Source organism: Procambarus clarkii, chromosome 19 (genome assembly GCF_040958095.1).
Source record: "Procambarus clarkii isolate CNS0578487 chromosome 19, FALCON_Pclarkii_2.0, whole genome shotgun sequence".
NCBI classification, from domain to species: domain Eukaryota; kingdom Metazoa; phylum Arthropoda; class Malacostraca; order Decapoda; family Cambaridae; genus Procambarus; species Procambarus clarkii.
In genome coordinates this window covers 14,987,213-15,002,664 of record NC_091168.1, presented here as the reverse complement: position 1 = coordinate 15,002,664, position 15,452 = coordinate 14,987,213, and the positions used below count along the sequence as shown (strand labels likewise).

General features: G+C 41.1%; 1 protein-coding gene across 34 annotated transcripts in view; it reads left to right on the top strand.

The window, feature by feature from the left end:
• Positions 1-15,452, top strand: part of LOC123757622 (CLIP-associating protein 1) — a 714,204-nt gene that overhangs the window by 542,100 nt on the left and 156,652 nt on the right. For 24 of the 34 annotated variants that reach the window (XM_069326984.1, XM_069326982.1, XM_069326980.1 and 21 more), the window contains 2 exons: positions 380-481; positions 4,824-4,981. In XM_069326984.1, the coding sequence (XP_069183085.1) occupies positions 380-481; positions 4,824-4,981 (260 nt within the window). The remainder of the gene's footprint in view (positions 1-379; positions 482-4,823; positions 4,982-15,452) is intronic. The other 10 variants (XM_069326976.1, XM_069326971.1, XM_069326973.1 and 7 more) reach the window with 2 other exon arrangements.

Sequence of the window (15,452 nt, the reverse complement as noted above, 5' to 3'; positions counted from 1 at the left end):
AGATAGTACTGATGTAGCACTTAAGGTAAATATAATTTTATATCGTATTTACAGTACTTTAGATATAACAAATGCTATTTGGACTTTATGCTCCAAACACTGCAGGATTTAGTGTTTTCTTGCTGATAGTTAATGTATCCACAAATTAACTTAATCTCAGCAGTTTTTACAACTTTTGTATTGTCTTCTGAACAGAAACAAAAATAATAGCAACTTAGGCACTTTCATGGTAAATTAGTAGTCCTGTACTTCAGATTTGGACTAATGTAAATAACACTGTATTGATTTTGAGTGATGTACTAAACCATGTTGTTGTCCTCTCGTGCTGCTCCCTCTGCCCTGTGTGCATGTTGACTGTGTTGGGCTTGTATGCATATAGCAGGGGAGAGTGGTGGTAGTGGTGGTGGGGGCCCACGGACAACAATCAAGAGAGTACCATCCATCACTCGAGGGAGAATAGGCTCTTCTTCCTCAAATACAGGTACTAACAATACTTAGTAATGGGAGTGTATCACCTCATTTATTAAATATTTAATGAACTCTTTTTAAAACTGGTGGAGTATTAACAAGTTTCCAGGCTGATGCAGTTTCTTCTGCAGTAAAACTCTGTGATACTGTACAGTACAGTACTGTATCTAGAAAATATGGTTTGTAAATTAAAATGTTGCATTAACAAGACTGGCTTAACATACAGGTTTGTTTATTTTGTTAAGTCTTTAATACACTAACATTTGTCTGTTAAATCGGGTAGAATTTGAAGAATTTGCGTTAATTGAATCTATATAGCAAAAAATGCAATAAAGAATTTAAAAAAAAATTGGCTGTACAGTACTTAAAAGAATGTATTTAAAAGTAAATGTAAAATCTTGTAGAATTTACATATTCTGTATTTTATCATACCAGTTTGTGTATGCATGAGCCTGTGTCTGTGTGTGTGTGTGTGTGTGTGTGTGTGTGTGTGTGTGTGTGTGTGTGTGTGCATTTATTTATTTTGTTTTTCAATTGTAGACTATACTCAGCTGTTTGCACTTCCAGGTCAATGTACTGAATTTCCTTCTTAGCCTTGCCTTTTAGCTACCTGTCACCTAATGAAATAGGTTCTGACACCCCTTGCTTACTCTTGAAACTCCATAATGAAGTTAGCTGCAACTACATCCACTTTTAGCTCATCTACTTGCTTACTACTGTTACATAAGAGTAGTAACTTCCTACACCCCTCTGGCTCGTCTGAATTTATATTCACTGTCATTACCTCTTAAGTCTTCATAACGATGTAATACAATATTGTTTTAAAGATCATTCACCATGAAAGCTGTTCCCCCAGGAAACTGTACTTTCTCTGTAGTACTCTTCTTCATTCTCATCTCTGACTTAGACAAGAACACAGACTATTGTATATCATTCTTTGAAAACTATTTTTTTTTAATAGTAACTGTTTAGTTGGTTGATACCTGGTTGATGGGGTTCTGGAAATTCTTCTATTCCCCAAGCTTGGCCCGAGGCCAGGCTTGACTTGTGAGAGTTTGGTCCACCAGGCTGTTGCTTGGAGCGGCCCGCAGGCCCACATACCCACCGCAGCCCGGTTGGTCCGGCACTCCTTGGAGGAAACTATCTAGTTTCCTCTTGAAGATGTCCACTGCCTTTTTCTTTTCTCCACTGCCACTAGTATAAAAGACACAAGAAACCTCCAGACTAATGTAAACCAGGTGCAACAGTAAATTACTATACCAAATTACCACATGCAACAATGGGCAACAGTAAGTTTGGTATTCAATGAAAACAAGTTTCAGTGCCTGCTCTACATTCAAAACTTGTTACAATGTAACCTATTAAAAAAAAATCAACATAATGACCTGGGAGTAATAATGTCAGAAGACCTTACTTTCAAAGAAGAAAATAAAAAATGTCACAAGTGTGATTAAAATAATGGGCATAACAAGACCCTACCATACAAGAGTTGCCAAACCAACAATGATATATTTTCAAACATTAGTTCTATCTGGAATACAGTACAGTGTTTATGAACTATAACATCTACATTCGAAGCTGGAAAAGTTACTGACCTGGAGAATATGCAGAGAGCTTTTACTTGCTCGAATACATTCATTGAAACATGCAAATTATTGGAACCACTTGAAATCTCTTAAAGTGTACTCCCTGGTGAGAGAGATACATGATAATTTAGACCTTAAAAATATTAGAAGAACATTAAGGGCTCAAGTATTTTTAACTCTGCCTCTAAATATAAGGGGCATAACTAACTGACCTCTTTCAGTAATCAAAAGTAAACTGATAAATTTCTCTAAAGGGTGCTTGATCAACCAGGCTGTAGTTCCTACATCAGACTGGATGCAGCTGTGTTTAACAGCCTGACTAACCAGTCTGTCAACTGGTCTGTGGCCAGGTCAGAGACCAGGCCACAGGTATATCGATCCTCAGAACCAACTCAATGTAACCTCAAAGTAGCAGTTATCTTATGCATTTTTCCTCTGGCCTCATCATCTCCATCGACCAATTCTAAAGTTTTGCATTATCTACAATCATTATGATGTAGGATTGTACTTGTAAATTTTTTGTGTGTATCAGGAAGAGTACAGATTCAGGTGTACTGTACTGATCCCTGTGGTACTCCATTTATTACCCCGCTGCATTCCTCCATTTTTATATTTCTGTTACTCTTGCTCTCATTATGGATAAGTATTCATTCACAAAGGTGTACAAGGTTTCAGGTTTTTTCAAGTTTGCAGACATTTTTCTTTGATGTCATTGTATAGTAGTTTTGGTTATCTTTAGCTTCAGATGTTTGCCTTTTTTTTTCATTCTCATATTGCATCTGTTTCTCTTTTGAGCTTCACACAATAATTTATTGCTCTCCTTATTGTTATTTGGTTCTCTGCCCTCTTTTCGACCTCTTCTTATACACACACACAGAGATCACACTAACGTGATGCATCAATGCATGTGTGATCTCTGTGTGTGATGATGTAAGGGCGAAGAGGGAGAACGGCCTATTGACATAGCTCGGGTGCAGGGGGGGTTGTGTAAAAGCCTGGTTTGTGCCTCGGAGAGGCTATGGGATCCAGGAAGTTCAGTAGAACTTCGGTTTCAACCCTTTTACCCTGTCGTAGCTCAGTCGATTAAGGCAGTGTCTGGGATGCTCCCGGATGCAGGTTTGAATCCTCGTCACGGCCCTTGTGGATTTGTTCATTTACCTCTTCTTATATTTTTTCTAGCTAAACTGTTGGTTCAAGATCATGTTTTCTTCAAAGTCCTTTGGTATTAGAATGAATCTTCAGGTTTCGGACAACATTGTCCATCATTGTTGTACTGTAATGTTCTAAGTCCCACTAAACTCATCCCAGGAATTTACCTATTACTGTACCTCAAAATATTTCTGGTATGGTGAGCTTAAATTTTTCTCTTTCCTTGTGATAGTTTTATTTCAACTAGGTCAAAGACCAGGATGCAGTAGCCACTAGCTTCTAATGAAATTTTGTAATCCTCTCGATGTCTGCTGTATCCTGTTTGAAGTTTTCTTACCTTCCCATCTACTGTACTTGCTCATGATTGAAATCATGTATGATAAATTTTACTTTTTTTTGTGTGTGTGTCAGCAGCTATTGCTGCTGCTTGTGTGAAGGTTATAACTTCATTGCTTATTTCATAATCATGTATTGGCTATCTGGTATCCACTAGTGGAATGTACACATGGCTTCCACTATTTTGAATCCACCTGTTATGGTTCTTACGGCAATCTAAAAATGTATAAACCCAACTGGAATTTCCACAAACTTTAACTGCCACTTCTTCAGTAGTGCCAAGCTGCCACTAGTCCTTCATTTTCTTTGCTTATGATATGGTAGTACAGTAATTGGGAAACAACACATTTGTAATAATACTAGTATCTGTAAATTTTGTCTATCATTTTTTCTTATGATGGTTAGTGAGAAAATCCAGTGGGGCTATGAGGCGACACAAACCCACAGTCAAGGTGTTGCCAGCTGCATACTCTACTATTGTACCACTGTGGCTTGTTAAAATTCATATAACAAGATTTCTACTTAAATACGCAGGACGTCAGGAGGCCCGTCCTTAAGCCACTTAGTTTACGTATGGCCCCCAAACACTAGGGTGAAGGGGAAAGTAGTTCAACACAGAGTCAAGCAGTGGTATAGTGGTAGAGTATCCGGCTGGCAATGCCTTGATCACATGGAAAATTCTGGAGGGCCAGGTCCCAAATTTACACGGCAAAATAACAACGTATTGGAGTGAACGACATTGAAGAAAATGCAGAATAGATCCAGTGAAGAGCAGGGGTGCCATAGGCACAATCGGAGAACACTGTTTAAACATCAGAGGTCCACAGTTGTTCAACATCCTCCCAGCGAGTATAAGAAATATTGCCGGAACAACCGTGAACATCTTCAAGAGAAAACTAGATTGTTTTCTCCAAGGAGTGCCGGATCAACTGGGCTGTGGTGGGTATGTGGGTCTGCGGGCCGCCCCCAAGCAACAGCCTGTTGGACCAAGCTCTGACAAGTCAAGCAGCCTTGGGGAGTAGAAGAACTCCCAGAACCCCATCCAGGTATGGGTTTGTGTCGCCTCACAACTCCAGTGGATTTTCTTATTAATGTTTATCACGTTTGGGATTTTGTGTGTGTATCAAGGTTAGTCTTACAAGCTCTTTCAGGCCATTCATTTTGTTGGTGCTTGTCTTGTGTGTTTGAGCGAGAGAGATTTCTGTGGTGCATGGTTATGAAATACCAATCATAACTTTCAAACAAATATTGTTTAAACTCTAAATTTGTTGTTTATAATTACAGCTGCTGCTGGAGCTGTTGATGAAGCATCTTTCTTTGCCTTATTTGAGGATACTCCAAAGGTCACCATATATTCTACTCGGGAATTAGAAGATACGCTAACTAAAATTCGAGAGGTCATCTCTAGCGCCAACAATGACTGGGACAAGAGAGTAGAAGCTGTGAGTGTATTTTAATTCCTGCATACACACACACACACACGCACATGCACACACATGCACGCACACTGATGGAGATGGGATAGATGGATGGAGTGAGATCGAAGATACTGGAGTTAAGTGATGTAATACAGCTGCAGACACCAGACATTGTTGCACTCACGGAGACAAAACTTGAAGATGTAATTTTAAATGAGGTCATATTCCCAAGGGGCTACTCAATTTGGAGACGGGACAGAAAAATTAGGAAAGGCGGTGGCGTTGCTGTGCTGGTAAAAGAACACCTAAAGGTGAAGGAAATAATGACTGCCAATCCACAAGAAGTTGACATAATAGCACTAGAGATCTGCTATGAGGATGATAAACTAATGATGATAAATGCATATAGTCCACCGCCAAGCAGCACATGGTCAAAGGAGGAGCTAGATAGTAAACGTGAAGGTCTTATAACAATAATGAGAGAGATTATAGCGAGAGCGGATAACGATAGATCACGACTGTTGATAGTCGGTGACTTCAACTTGAAATCCATAGACTGGGAAGCATATGAAGCTAAAACAGAAGATTTTTGGACCTGTAAATTTGTAGACCTCATCCTGGAAACATTCTTGTATCAACATGTTAAACAAGCTACGAGGATGAGGGAAGGGGACGTTCCCTCCATGCTAGATTTGATATTTACCAGGAAGGAGGAAGAGATATTTGACATTCAGTACCTTCCTCCCTTGGGTAAAAGTGACCATGTCTTTTTGGGAATAAAGTATGCAATGCGTTATAAGCTGGAAGAAAATAAGGAGGTTGAAGCAGTTGAAAAACCAGACTTCAGGAGAGGACATTATGGTGACCTTAGAAATTTTTTTAGTGAGTATAATTGGACAGACTTGATGCTAGGCAAGGAAGTGAATGAGATGTATGGCAAGTTTTGTGAAATATATGATAAAGGCACAAAAAAATTTATACCAAAACAGAGATGCAGAACTAGGAAACCGGATTGGTTCAATAGAAATTGCGAGAGGGCTAGAGACCGAAAGACACAAAAATGGAATCAATACAGGAAGAGGCCGAACCCCCAAACATACCAGCGATACAAAGATGCGAGAAACAACTACACGGCAGTGAGGAGAGAGGCAGAAAGAAATTTTGAAAAAGGGATTGCGGACAAATGTAAAACAGAACCAGGTCTATTCTATAAATTCATAAACAACAAATTGCAGGTAAAGGATAATATTCAGAGGTTGAAAATGGGAAATAGATTCACGGAAGATGAAAAGGAAATGTGTGAAACACTAAACGAAAAGTTCCAAAGTGTGTTTGTACAAAATGAAATCTTTAGGGAACCAGATACAATAAGAATTCCAGAGAACAACATAGAACACATAGAGGTGTCTAGAGACGAAGTGGAAAAAATGCTCAAGGAGCTCGGTAAGAACAAAGCAGCTGGCCCAGATGGCGTTTCACCATGGGTTCTGAGAGAATGTGCATCTGAGCTCAGCATTCCACTTCACCTGATCTTTCAGGCATCCCTGTGTACAGGAATCGTAGCAGACGGGTGGAAACAGGCTAACATAGTTCCAATCTACAAAAGTGGCAGCAGGGAAGACCCCCTCAATTATAGACCTGTATCATTGACAAGTGTAATAGTGAAAGTATTGGAAAAACTAATCAAAACTAAATGGGTAGAACACCTAGAGAGAAATGATATAATATCAGACAGACAGTATGGTTTTCGATCTGGAAGATCCTGTGTATCGAATTTACTCAGTTTCTATGATCGAGCCACAGAGATATTACAGGAAAGAGATGGTTGGGTTGACTGCATCTATCTGGACCTAAAAAAGGCTTTCGACAGAGTTCCACATAAGAGGTTGTTCTGGAAACTGGAAAATATTGGAGGGATGACAGGTAAGCTTCTATCATGGATGAAAAATTTTCTGACTGATAGAAAAATGAGGGCAGTAATCAGAGGCAATGTATCAGAATGGAGAAATGTCACAAGTGGAGTACCACAGGGTTCAGTTCTTGCACCAGTGATGTTTATTGTGTACATAAATGATCTACCAGTTGGTATACAGAATTATATGAACATGTTTGCTGATGATGCTAAGATAATAGGAAGGATAAGAAATTTAGATGACTGTCATGCCCTTCAAGAAGACCTGGACAAAATAAGTATATGGAGCACCACTTGGCAAATGGAATTTAATGTTAATAAATGTCATGTTATGGAATGTGGAATAGGAGAACATAGACCCCACACAACCTATATATTATGTGAGAAATCTTTAAAGAATTCTGATAAAGAAAGAGATCTAGGAGTGGTTCTAGATAGAAAACTATCACCTGAGGACCACATAAAGAATATTGTGCAAGGAGCCTATGCTATGCTTTCTAACTTCAGAATTGCATTTAAATACATGGATGGCGACATACTAAAGAAATTGTTCATGACTTTTGTTAGGCCAAAGCTAGAATATGCAGCTGTTGTGTGGTGCCCATATCTTAAGAAGCACATCAACAAACTGGAAAAGGTGCAAAGACATGCTACTAAGTGGCTCCCAGAACTGAAGGGCAAGAGCTACGAGGAGATGTTAGAAGCATTAAATATGCAAAAACTAGAAGACAGAAGAAAAAGAGGTGATATGATCACTACATACAAAATAGTAACAGGTATTGATAAAATCGACAGGGAAGACTTCCTGAGACCTGGAATTTCAAGAACAAGAGGTCATAGATTTAAACTAGCTAAACACAGATGCCGAAGAAATATAAGAAAATTCACCTTCGCAAATAGAGTGGTAGACGGTTGGAACAAGTTAAGTGAGAAGGTGGTGGAGGCCAAGACCGTCAGTAGTTTCAAAGCGTTATATGACAAAGAGTGCTGGGAAGACGGGACACCACGAGCGTAGCTCTCGTCCTGTAACTACACTTAGGTAATTACACTTAGGTAATTACACAGAGGAGGCAAACCAAGCAACCTTAGAGGAATTTGACCTCACCAGTGATGAGGTCAAAAGGTGTCTGCTGGAGCTGGATGTGACAAAGGCTGTTGGGCCTGTGACAGAATCTCACCGCGGATACTAAAGGAAGGTGCAGAAGCACTAAGTGTGCCACTCTCTATGGTGTATAACAGGTCACTGGAAACAGGAGACTTACCAGAAAGTTGGAAGACAGCTAACGTAGTCCCAATATACAAGAAGGGTGACAGGCAAGAGGCACTGAACTACAGGCCAGTTTCCCTAACTTGTATACCATGCAAGGTGATGGAGAAGATTGTGAGGAAAAGGGTTGTAGAGCATCTGGAGGGAAATAACTTTGTAACACACCACTAACATGGGTTCAGAGATGGTAAATCGTGCCTCACAGGTTTAATAGAATTCTATGACCAGGCAATAAAAATTAGGCAGGAAAGAGAAGGGTCGGCCGACTGCATTTTCCTGGACTGCCAAAAAGCCTTTGACACAGTACCCCATAAAAGGCTGTTAAAAAAGTTGGAGCATCAGGCAGGAGTAAAAGGTAAGGTGCTCCAGTGGATAAGGGAGTACTTAAGCAACAGGAAACAGCGAGTAATGGTGAGGGGGGACGACATCAGAGTGGCGAGATGTCAAAGCGGAGTCCCACAGGGCTCAGTACTTGGACCCATCCTGTTTCTAATATGTGTAAACGATCTTCCGGAGGGTATAGACTCGTTCCTCTCTCTCAATATTTGCTGATGATGCAAAAATTATGAGAAGAATCAAGACGGATGAAGATAGACAGAGACTACAGGATGACCTGGACAAACTGGAGGAATGGTCTAGAAAATGGCTGCTAAAGTTTAACTCAGGAAAGTGTAAGGTAATGAAATTAGGCGAAGGGAGCAGGAGGCTGAACACAAGGTATCATCTGGGAGGTGAAATCCTGCAAGAGTCAAATAGAGATAAAGATCTGGGGGTTGATATCACACCGAACCTGTTCCCAGAGGCCCACATCAAAAGAATATCATCAGCGGCATATGCTAGACTGGCCAACATAAGAACTGCCTTCAGAAACTTGTGTAAGGAATCTTTCAGAACCCTGTATACCACTTATGTAAGACCAATCCTGGAGTATGCAGCTCCAGCCTGGAGTCCATACCTAGTTAAACACAAGACAAAGTTAGAGAAGATTCAGCGGTATGCCACCAGGCTCGTCCTGGAACTGAGAGGATTGAGCTACGAGGAAAGACTAAAGGAGCTGAACCTCACATCCCTGGAAAACAGAAGAGTAAGGGGAGACATGATAACCACCTACAAAATTCTCAGGGGAATTGACAGGGTGGACAAAGACAAACTCTTCAGCACGGGTGGGACACGAACAAGGGGACACAGGTGGAAACTTAGTACCCAGATGAGCCACAGAGACGTTAGAAAGAATTTTTTCAGTGTCAGAGTAGTTAATAAATGGAATGCACTAGGAAGTGATGTGGTGGAGGCTGACTCCATACACAGTTTCAAATGTAGATATGATAAGAGCCCAGTAGGCTCAGGAATCTGTACACCAGTTGATTGACAGTTGAGAGGCGGGACCAAAGAGCCAAAGCTCAACCCCCGCAAGCACAATTAGGTGAGGTGAGTAACAATTAGGTGAGTACACACATGCACACGCACATGCAAAACATACGTACACACTCACCTAATTGTGCTTGCGGGGGTTGAGCTTTGGCTCTTTGGTCCCGCCTCTCAACTGTCAATCAACTGGTGTACAGATTCCTGAGCCTACTGGGCTCTTATCATATCTACATTTGAAACTGTGTATGGAGTCAGCCTCCACCACATCACTTCCTAGTGCATTCCATTTATTAACTACTCTGACACTGAAAAAATTCTTTCTAACGTCTCTGTGGCTCATCTGGGTACTAAGTTTCCACCTGTGTCCCCTTGTTCGTGTCCCACCCGTGCTGAAGAGTTTGTCTTTGTCCACCCTGTCAATTCCCCTGAGAATTTTGTAGGTGGTTATCATGTCTCCCCTTACTCTTCTGTTTTCCAGGGATGTGAGGTTCAGCTCCTTTAGCCTTTCCTCGTAGCTCAATCCTCTCAGTTCCAGGACGAGCCTGGTGGCATACCGCTGAATCTTCTCTAACTTTGTCTTGTGTTTAACTAGGTATGGACTCCAGGCTGGAGCTGCATACTCCAGGATTGGTCTTACATAAGTGGTATACAGGGTTCTGAAAGATTCCTTACACAAGTTTCTGAAGGCAGTTCTTATGTTGGCCTGTCTAGCATATGCCGCTGATGATATTCTTTTGATGTGGGCCTCTGGGGACAGGTTCGGTGTGATATCAACCCCCAAATCCTTCTCTCTATTTGACTCTTGCAGGATTTCTCCTCCCAGATGATACCTTGTGTTCAGCCTCCTGCTCCCTTCGCCTAATTTCATCACCTTACACTTTCCTGAGTTGAACTTTAGCAGCCATTTTCTAGACCATTCCTCCAGTTTATCCAGGTCATCCTGTAGTCTCTGTCTATCTTCATCCATCTTGATTTTTCTCATAATTTTTGCATCATCAGCAAACATTGAGAGGAATGAGTCTATACCCTCTGGAAGATCGTTCACATATATTAGAAACAGGATGGGTACAGGATGGGAGCCGGTCAACCGAGCGGACAGCACGCTGGACTTGTGATCCTGTGGTCCTGGGTTCGATCCCAGGCACCGGCGAGAAACAATGGGCAGAGTTTCTTTCACCCTATGCCCCTGTTACCTAGCAGTAAAATAGGTACCTGGGTGTTAGTCAGCTGTCACGGGCTGCTTCCTGGGGATGGAGGCCTGGTCGAGGACCGGGCCGCGGGGACACTAAAAAAAAGCCCCGAAATCATCTCAAGATAACCTCAAGATAAGTACTGAGCCCTGTGGGACTCCGCTGGTGACATCTCGCCACTCTGATGTCTCCCCCCTCACCGTTACTCGCTGTTTCCTGTTGCTTAAGTACTCCCTTATCCACTGGAGCACCTTCCCTTTTACTCCTGCCTTTTGCTCCAACTTTATTAACAGCCTTTTATGGGGTACTGTGTCAAAGGCTTTTTGACAATCCAGGAAAATGCAGTCGGCCCACCCTTCTCTTTCCTGCCTAATTTTCGTTGCCAGGTCATAAAATTCTATTAAACCTGTGAGGCACGATTTTCCATCTCTGAACCCATGTTGGTGCGTTACAAAGTTATTTCCCTCCAGATGCTCTACAACCCTTTTCCTCACGATCTTCTCCATCACCTTGCAGGGTATACAAGTTAAGGAAACTGGCCTGTAATACAGTGCCTCTTGCCTGTCACCCTTTTTGTATATTGGAACCACGTTAGCTGTCTTCCAACTTTCTGGTAAGTCTCCTGTTGCCAGTGACCTGTTATACACCATAGAGAGTGGCACACTTAGTGCTTCTGCACCTTCCTTTAGTATCATGGTGAGATTCTATCAGGCCCAACAGCCTTTGTCACATCCAGCTCCAGCAGACACCTTTTGACCTTATCACTGGTGAGGTCAAATTCCTCCAAGGTTGCTTGGTTTGCCGCCGCCTCATTTAGTGCAGGGGCTTCTTCTTGTTCTATTGTGAAGACCTCCTGGAATCTCTTGTTGAGTTCTTCACACACCTCCTTGTCATTCTCTGTGTATCAACACAGAGAACATGTGCACACAAATCAACACTAAGTTGATTTGTGTGCACATGCATCTATATGTTTACAAAAAAAGATTTGAAACCAAAAACCTTTTTGTACTTTTGTTGTTGTTGTTGTTAATCTAAATGCTTCCCCCCAGGGCTGAATCAGAAATACTGTATAGTATATTGAAAATGTGCATACTTAATAAACAATATGATTTTGGAATGGTGAATTGGTAAATACAGTATGCACTTAGTGTTTATTCATGCAAATTTATCTAATCTAAATATTTTCATATTGAATATTGTTATATTCTAGTATCATTAAATTGTTAAGATAGCAATCAACTATATATGCTGCTAGGAAGGTTTTTACTATGCTATTTCAGTATTTTACCATGTGGTCAGATAGTAAAATAATTTTTTCCCAGATACTGTATTATGGAATAGTTTATACACGTGTATGGATGTTTGGGTGAAATGGAGCCCAACTAATTAAACTAAGGCAGGACATTTCTGGCTACATTTACACTTGTTGCTCTACCTGCATTCTCAAATACTGTATTCGTATTCATATATTAATGCAATATATGAACATAGGTTTTTATATTTAGGATTATTAAATACTTTATATATTTTTAGTAAAAATTGTTTTAAGTGCATGCTGGATGCTCTCTAAGGCACCTATTTACTGCTAGGTGAACAGATACATCAGAGTGAAGGAAACTTTGCCCATTTTGTTTCTGCCTCGGCTGGGGATCTTACCCGGGCCGGTCCGGCCGGGGATCTTACCCGGGCCGGTCCGGCCGGGGATCGGATCCTCCAGCGCTGCCACTCAGCCTCACAGTCCCATGGGTGGTGAGGCCAGCCTCTCAGTGTTCAAGAGAGAACTCGACAAACGCCTACCTTGAGGTTACCTTGAGGTGCTTCTGGGCTTAGCGTCCCCGCGGCCCAGTCGTCGACCAAGCCTTCTGGTTGCTGGACTGATCAACCAGGCTGTTGGTTGCCTCCATAGAATACCTGATCAGCCAGGCTGTGATTCATATGTCAGGCTGCGAGCAACCGCGTCCAACCGCCTCTATAGATATCAAGCAGGTATCAAGCCTCGTTGACCAGATGACCAACCGGGAGGCCTGGGAGACCGTTGGGCCGTTGATTCCCGGAAGCTACACAAGGTAGGCAAGATTCTACCCCCGTGTGGTTTGGATCTTGCACAGCTAGGATAGGTTGACATTCTTCACTGGTGGGGCAGGAAATTTTTCAGACTTCCTGCATGATCATGAAGGTAGTAAGGAAACATTAACAAATACTCATTACATCCCAGAACATTGAAAAATAACTCAATTTCATAATAAAAAAGCCATTCCCCACACACGTTAGCAAACAGAGACTGTCAAACTGTGCTGTAGTTACCTACTGAACAGCCTAGTAGGTCAGTGCCACCAGATGACTGCATTGACTCAACAACAAGGACCACTTTCCACTTGAACTCCTGGCTAAAACATAACCTACATAGCTCAATGAAGAAAGTAATGGCAGGAACTGTTATTACATGTTCTCAAATCTTGATTTATGAGCTATTCCACAGGATTGCTTCACGGTGCAGATGTCAAAGGAAACCTTTCGAACAATAACAGGCAATGGGAGAGAAGTGGCAGTAGGAATAGCAGTCCCATATAATGCTGTTGTAGCTGTGCTACAAAATATATATATATACAATATATAAAAGACCTAACATTTAGGGAGCATAACCAAGCAAATATTGCGTCGGCCAGAAAAATGGTTGGATGGATTACGAGAACTTTCAAATCCAGGGATCCTATCACAGTGGTTGTATTATTCAAATCACGTGTGCTGTCCCGTCTTGAGTACTGCTCAGTACTCACTTCTCCCTTCAGAGCAGGAGAGATTGCTGAAATAGAGGGAATACAGAGAACATATATGGCACGCATAGACGCGATAAAGCACCTAAATTATTGGGATCATCTCAAAGTTCTCCAAATGTACTCACTAGAAAGGAGATGAGAGGGAGATCAAATAATAAATGCGTAGAAAATACTGGAGGGCCAGGTACTAAATCTACACAGTAAAATAACAACGTACTGGAGTGAACGATATGGAAGATAATGTAGAATAGATCCAGTGAAGAGCAGGGGTGCCATAGGCACAATCAGAGAACACTGTTTAAATATCAGAGGTCCACGGTTGTTGAACATCCTCCCAGCGAGTATAAGAAATATTGCGGGAACAACGGTGAACATCTTCAAGAGAAACTAGATAGTTTTCTTCAAGAAGTGTCGAACCAATTAGGCTGTGGTAGGTATGTAGGTATGTGGGCCTGCGGGCCGCTCTAAACAACAGTCTGGTGGACAAAACTCTCACACGTCAAGCCTGGCCTCGGGCCGGGCTTGGGAAGTTGAATTACTCCCAGAGCCCCATCAAGCAGGTATCAAGCAGGTATACTGGCACCTAATCCCATCAGATTAGAAAAGAAATAGCATAATGAAAGGAAATGAATTTATGTATAAGATTACCAAAACCTCAGGGTGCTGATATCAACACTCGATAATGATGAGAAAAAGGCCTTCTGTGTGCCACATTTTGGAGATCTTGGGCTCCCTGTGGCTGATTGGCAGTTGGCCATTTTCTTGCAAAAGAAAGCCTGGAAGTTCAAAGAAATAGAGAAGACACTGTAGCGATCATACCAATTTGGAGAAATTAAATTGGAACAGAAAGCTGTACAGGAGATAAAGAAAAATCCAAAATATTTTTTCACATATGCGAAATCAAAATAAAAGACCTCCACCAGTATTGGACCTTTACTTACAACTGAAGGTTCATACACAGAGGATGACAAAGAAATTAGTGGAATCCTAAAAGGCCAGTATGACACTTATGTTTAATATCCCAATAAACAACATGAATGTTGAAGATCCGGATAGCTTTATGAATGACATCCAAACCCCAGACAATATAACTGATATTAATACGAACACACAAAACTTTGAAAGAGAAATTGACAACATCCCCATGCACTCAGCCCTAGGTCCAGACTCCTGAAGTTCAACATTCATAAAGTAATGTAAAGTACCAGTAGCATGAGTGCTTAGTGTAATATGGAGAAAGAGCCTGGATACAGGGGAGATACCAGCAGCACTTAACTCAGCAGATAAAGCTCCACTACACAAGGGAGGTAGTAAAGCTTTGGCACAAAATATAGACCAGTTGCACTAACATCACACAATAAAAGTTTTTGAATGAGTGATTAGGAATAAAATTTCCAGATTTATGGAAAACAATGAACTTTACAACCCAGGTCAACATGAATTTAGAATAGGAATATCCTGTCTTTCACACTTACTCAATGACAGTGACAAAATCACTGAAGCATTAGAACAACAAACAAAATGCAGATTTTGCCATAACTGCTTTTACTGTGGATGATGATAATGTGACCGGTCTGTAGTTTTTAGCGAAATCTTTACCACCTCCCTTGTCAGATGAGCTATATCTGCTGATTTAAGTGCTTGTAGTATCTTACCTTTATCAAACTTTTTCTCCATAATATATTGGCACTGTGTATTATATTTCTTTATAAATATTGAATTCCAGGATTCAGGACTCAAAGCTGAGTGCATGGGGATGTTGTCAATTTCTTTTTAAATATCTACTGTGCTCATGTTAGTACAAGTTATATTGTTAGGGGTTTGAACATCATTCACAAAGAAGCTGTCCAACTCTACAGCCTTCATGTTTATTGGGAGTGTTAAACATAGCCTCATACTGGTCTTTGGTCTGTGGGAAAATTGACCATGAAGTGATAGGTTAAAATTAAAATTTTGCTCACTGAAATCGGCTATAGAGTGC